The 6,613-nt window shown below is 34.3% G+C and overlaps 1 protein-coding gene across 1 annotated transcript; it reads left to right on the forward strand.

Moving 5' to 3' along the window:
• The first annotated feature begins 1,271 nt into the window (after positions 1-1,271).
• On the forward strand, positions 1,272-5,234 carry LOC132638743 (polygalacturonase-like). The gene is made up of 4 exons (XM_060355518.1): positions 1,272-1,518; positions 2,363-2,662; positions 3,480-3,995; positions 4,798-5,234. Exons 1-4 carry the CDS (start codon positions 1,390-1,392, stop codon positions 5,056-5,058), a joined length of 1,206 nt encoding a protein of 401 aa, XP_060211501.1. The 5' UTR covers positions 1,272-1,389; the 3' UTR covers positions 5,059-5,234.
• Positions 5,235-6,613: the final 1,379 nt, after the last annotated feature.

A 6,613-nucleotide genomic window follows, 5' to 3' on the forward strand; every position in this document is an offset into this window, starting at 1 on the left:
TGACATGACCATTAACATGATGGTTCAGTTAAACCAAGAATCAATTCGATAACATATTTTTGGTCACCCTTGATCTAATGTCCAAGAAAAATGACGATAGCAAAATTTTAGCCAACTGGCTGTACACAAGCTAATATAAAATATCATAGTGCTAACAATCCAAAAGGAGAAAAACGATAAACAGCAGAGCACGGAACAGTGAGCAAGTTCAGATCACGACACTCGTTCTTTGCTTATTTCTTTGATTTCTTTCCTTGTATCATGACAAAGAAAACTTCATATAATGTACAAAGTGAACAATAAGATATGCATCAGCCTCACGATAAAAATGTTGCAAGTTATAAGGAGAGTTTGCAAGGGTGTTTGTATCTATTACAAGTGCTTCTAAAATAAGTAGTTAGGAAGACACACTAAAGTAAACGGCAGTAAGTTCCAAGATGTGGCTATAGATAAGTAGTTGGGAAGACAAACTAAAAGTATATACGGTGATCAACGGGTTTGAGTTTTAAAAGTGGGTTGATTTAACTTTTAAATGAAATAATATGTGGTCAAGCATAATAAGTCACGTTGTTTTCTCCATCAAAGGTTTAGAGTGTTAATTTGAAGGGTATTCTTGAACTAAAAAACTAAGTTAGAGATATTTTCAGACCAATAGGCGAACGAAGGGTATCTACGAGCTATTTTTCATACGTTGGGAGTATTTTCCAATTAAAAAAATAATCACAAATTCAAAAGTCATTAAAAATAGGCAATTCTTGGAATCAATAAATTCAAAATTACATTCATTGAAAGATATCCTTCCCAGGCTCAAGACAGTATCCTGGACTTTTCACTTGTTTAAGTTCGACATTAATGACATTGTCATAGTGTTTCTGCATTAAAAGTGACTACATTTTAATAAATTTTTGAACACTGGATTTTTTAAAAATCAGTTCGATCAAGACTTACAATCTAATGGTACCGTTAGATACGATACATTTCTATTTATACAAAATATATAAAGATATTTATAGAGAGAGTAATAGAAAGATCTAAAAACTCTGTGTTATTTTTTCTTCTTTAATTTGTAGGTAAAACTAGACCAAGTAAAACAAGAAAATTATAGGTGGTGAATAACCCTAAATAAATGAATAAAAAAGATTAAAAAAAGGTACCATGAACAACTAATTCCCAACGTCTTCTCCACAACTCAATCTATGGCTTAAAATAGGTGGAAAGTTTCAAATGTGCCAAAAACTTTACACTATAAAAGGGCTTCACCATTCACTTTACATTTCATAGAAGACATTGAAGTACTACCTCAAAAACTTCAAATTGAAAAACAAAAAAAACAAAAAAAAAACTACAAAAAGAAAAAAGAAAAAGAGAGAGGTAGGAGGGGTTTGAAAGATGGATTTGAAATTCAAGTTGGTTCATCTTACATTGGTGGTGTTATTTCTAGCACACCTTGGGGAATCTCAGAATGCATCTTTTGATATAACTAAATATGGTGCCAATAGCAATGCTGATATTAGTGAGGTAAGTCATGCTTCTTTTTTCTCTCATTATCTGGTTGATTATAACCTACTATATACCTACTTTCACACAAGAAAATAATAAAATACAGTTTGCATGAAAAGGGATCTCATAAAATAAGCAGCTTATTGCACCGAAGGGTGTGGCCTAGCCAGGAACACAACTAGATGGACGAAACAATTCAATTGAATCTCCTTCTCCTGAGAATTCTTTATTGAGTAAATAGGATGAAAATGAATTCTTTTGGTTCTATATGAATTGTTGAATGTCCTTTACATGTGAAAAAAGATTCTTGTGGCAAAAGGTTTCAAATTTGCTTAAGATCATATATTTAGATCCTCAGGTATGATATTCTTGTACATTTGAAACCCCAATTAAAATTTTTTGACTCTGCCACTAGGCCTAGTTGTAAATGGAGTGAAAATCCTGACACATCCTGGCTACATTCAAATTAATAATAGAATTATAGAGGCACCATGGTTAGGAGCGCTTTACCCATATAGTAAGGATTCTGGTGTAAATTTGAACTAGTCGGGCTCCAAAGTGGTGCCGAACATCAGATTGGGAAAGCAACAAAAGGTTATAACAAAAAAAAAATGTTAGGTCATGATTTCTTTCCTTTGGCCTAAACCTAGGAGCCAAATTTACTCGATACTTGTGCTTGTGGAATGTAGTAAATGCCCTATGAAATAATTAAAATACACATAAACTGGCTAGATCCCACTGCCATAGAGAACAAAACAAAAGGCACCTTATGTATATATCTTCAAAACTAATTGCAATACTTTTTTATTTTCTATTTTGGTGATTTAAATAATTTTAACTTTTCTATTTTGTTATTGTGTAGGCTTTACAGAAAGCTTTTACAGAGGCATGTCAATCAACAAGCCCAAGCACAATTGTGATTCCAAAGGGAGAATTCCAAATGAATCAAGTGAAACTAGAAGGACCATGCAAAGGCCCTATTGAACTTCAAATCCAAGCCACTTTGAAAGCTCCTTCAGATCCTAACCAACTCAAGACTGGTGAATGGTTAACAGTCAACAAACTTGATGGGTTCACCATGTCTGGTGGTGGGATCCTTGATGGTCAAGGTAAAGCTGCATGGGAATGCAAGGAATCCAAAAAGTGCAACAAGCTTCCCAACGTAAGTTGCATAGTTTTTAACTGAGACCTTTCTGTTTGGCCAAACATTCAAAATCTGTTGATTTTGAAAAGTGTTTTATATCAAATGGAGCTTCAGAAAAAGTATTTGAGGAAAGCAACAGTTGGTATTTGGCCATACTGTTTAAGTATTGCTAGTACATTGTTTAGTATCAAAGAAGATGTTTGTGTTTGGTCAATCTTCTTAAAATGATTCTGAGTGTCAAATCACAAAAAAAAAAAAAAAAAAAATCTTAAGATTATATATTCTACAATGAGTATAGTATCTTTCGAAATGCTTTTTATGATATATTTTATTTAAGTTTTTACAATTTTACTTAATTAAAATATGAAAAATAAAATCACAAAATAGAGAGCAGGTTTATGAGACCTAATTTGGTCATAGATGTATTTTTGTCCTTAATTACCATGAGAATTTTGGTAAATATAAAATTTTAGTAAGGTAATTTTATTATCAAATTTTTTTAAAAGCTGTTTTTACTATTAAAAACAAGTTTTTGCTTCTACTTTCAAAGGAAAATGTACTTTTTTCATCTTTTCCTCCCAGGCCAAAAAACAATTGTACTATTACTGAAAAATACTTTTTTTTTTCGAAAACTTGGATAAACATCATAACTTTCCATGATAACAACTTTAAGAAAATATACTCATATTTATGTATATATAAACATATAGTATATTCTAAGAAACACTTATAATTTTCTAGAAACTTGGCCAAACAAACTAATCGTCCCATAATCAAAATTGTAATAAGTACTAACTCTTTGAATATTTTTTTCTTATTTTTGCATATGATGTAGAACTTGAGTTTCAACTCCCTCACAAATTCCATAATCAAGGACATAACTACACTGGACAGCAAATCATTCCACGTGAATGTGAACCAATGCAAGAACTTAACGTTCCTCCACTTCAACGTTAGTGCTCCAGCCGGAAGCCCCAACACTGATGGCATCCACATAGCGCGGTCGAGCTCTGTGAATGTTACCGACTCCATTTTTGCTACCGGGGATGATTGCATTTCGATTGGCGATGAAACAGAACAACTTTACATCACTAAGGTCACTTGTGGACCTGGCCATGGTATTAGTGTTGGTAGCCTTGGTGGAAATCCTGATGAAAAGCCAGTGGTTGGTGTTTTTGTTAAGAATTGCACTTTCATTAGCACTGACAATGGTGTTAGGATTAAGACATGGCCTGCTTCTCACCCTGGTGTTGTCTCTGATATTCACTTTGAGGATATCATTGTGCAAAATGTTAGCAACCCTATCGTCATTGATCAAGTGTATTGCCCAGCTGGCAAATGCAACAAAGATGTAAGTATCGCGCATTTATAATTATCACTGTGTTGGGGTGGTTGAGATCCTTAGACTCTTAATCACGGGTCCCTAGTTCGAGCGCTGTAAACAGAGAACATCTTAGCAGAAAGTGTTTTACCTGAATAATTTGCAAAATTCCCACTTTTTTTTTGCTTGTACCTAAAAATTGGCCACTTTTTCAAAATTAGACCAGTGGTCTAAAGTTCAAAAGCGTCCACCCACTACCCACGGTTTTGGGAAAGGATAGAACCGCATTCAATCTATTGTGCACAGTATTATATAGTTGCACTTTTACAAAAGATTATTTTCATGGCTTGCATTGTTGCCTCCTAGTCACACGACGATATTTATTATCGTCGCATCAAAGATTTCCTCCTAATCGCTCCTCTCTTTGTTTTTTCTCATCACTATGTTGGGATGATTGAGATTTTCACAATCTTAATAAAAGATTAATCAAAGATCTTTGGTTCAAGCACTAAGAATAGAGAAAACCTTGGTAGGAAGGGTTTACCTAGCTAATTTGAGAAAATAACCACTTTTGTCGTCCGGAACTTAGAAATTAGCCACTTTAAAAAAATAGACCATTGGGCTAAAGTTCAAAAGCGGTTACCACTACGCACGGGTTTGGGAAGGGACAAGACCACATTGAATCTATTGTGCACAGACTTTCTTGCCTTTTCTACAAAAGACGGTTTCCATGGCTTCCATCATGCCTCCGATCACAAATACGATGATAATTTTATCATTGCACCAAGGTTTCCTCAGAATCGTTATTCTTTTTTATTTTTATTCTTTGCAGTTGCCTTCACAAGTGAAGATAAGCAAAGTGACTTTCCAAAACATAAAGGGTACATCAAGAACCCAAAGTACAGTATCACTTCTTTGCAGTAAAGGTAGTCCATGTGAGGGTGTTGAAGTTGGAGATATTGACATCACATACAGTGGAACAGAAGGTCCAGCAAAATCAAGTTGTGAGAATATTACGCCAAGTTTAAAAGGAAAGCAAAATCCACAAGTTTGCACTGCTGCTGCTGCACCTGCTGCTGCTTCGTCGTCTTAATTAATTAAGCTTCATTAATACTTCTTAGAGTTAATTAATTCCCTAATTTCGTTCATTTCGTTTCTCCCACTTTAGTTTAGGATATTTACGAGATGAACATAAAAATGTGTGAATTGTTTTACAATTTGAATAAGAAAATTAGCATGAATGGAATTTTAGGTCTACAATTAGTTTGATATGTCGTCGTTAAGTTTTATCTAAGTACCAGTTAATTTTTCATATGATCATCGAACTTTTGATTTTTCTTACAGAACTCATTAAACTAATTTTGTAAGTAACATTGAAATCACTAAATTTATGATTTGTTAATCAGAGAATAAATTTGATGGAAAAAGTGTGAGCTTATAAGCATGTCAAATCAAGTAAAATGCTCATGTGACTTTCCAAGTCAACAACTACATTTACTCACTAATAAATAAACCGACTCATTGTTGGATTTTTTTTTTTTTTTTTTGTGCCAGTGGGGTTTGATTCCATGACTTTTGGTTTAGTTTAGGAATAGGAAATATTGGGACTTTTGCCCCAAATGGAAGAAGCAAGGAAATTTATCGGATATACATAAAAAAGCACTTAAACTCTAGCTTAAAGATTTGGGATGATGGCAAGCGCTCGCGTCGCAGTCGTCACTCGCTATTTTGGGAGAAAATAATCCAACGTTAGGCAATAGTGAGAGGATTACATTCCTTAAGTACACACAGTGCAATCTGTGGGCTCGGAAGTTCATTTTCGTTTAATTAATGTTATGTTCCTGTTTATCTTTTTACTTGTTTCGAATACAGAAAGATAACAAGATTGAAAAATTTAATTACTTTACTATTTCTTGTATTCATTTTACTTTTGGTTTGTGGAGACTAAAGCCCTCGTGGCTTTTTACTCTGATTTTGGAAACTAAAATCCATTTGATTCGTGGTGACCAATAAGTCTGACATTCGTGGTCGCGACTCCCTGGCTCGCGAACGCGTAAAGGAAACCAACACAAAAAATCTGCAATTTTAGCTCACACCCCGTGGTGTCAAAACACATCGAGCCCTCAGACTTTCACTTAGCCCTCAGACTTTCACCCCGACCATCCCGAGAAGGATCCCAAATAGGTATACACAACCTACCAAAGCTTCAAGCACAATTTCAATCATTACATCTGCCCAAATCTGTAATAACATAAAACCGACAAACACAGTCAGTCAATCGGTTTTCATTTAATGAGTTGACCGGTATTTGACTTAAAAAACCGAGGGACACGGTCGGTTTTAGGAAAATACTTTTATTTATTTTTATTATTAAACTGATTGCGTTCACCAATTTCTGTATAATTATTTTGGAGCAAAACACTCCGACTAATATACAAACGGTGTCTCTCGGAAATAATATTCTGCCCAATTGTGCTAAAAAACAACCGACGGATGTCTATTGGTTTTTATTCAAAAATTATTTTTTTAAAAAAATAGATAAGCTTTCCGATACTCGTCGTTGGTTATCGTCCGTCGATTTGTATCTCTCGGGAAAAGCCCTTTCTTAGTAGTGTGACTTCTCTGAGCCTGCAAAAGTTCATTAAGGA

The sequence above is a fragment of the Lycium barbarum genome, chromosome 4 (genome assembly GCF_019175385.1).
Source record: "Lycium barbarum isolate Lr01 chromosome 4, ASM1917538v2, whole genome shotgun sequence".
Classification (NCBI taxonomy): domain Eukaryota; kingdom Viridiplantae; phylum Streptophyta; class Magnoliopsida; order Solanales; family Solanaceae; genus Lycium; species Lycium barbarum.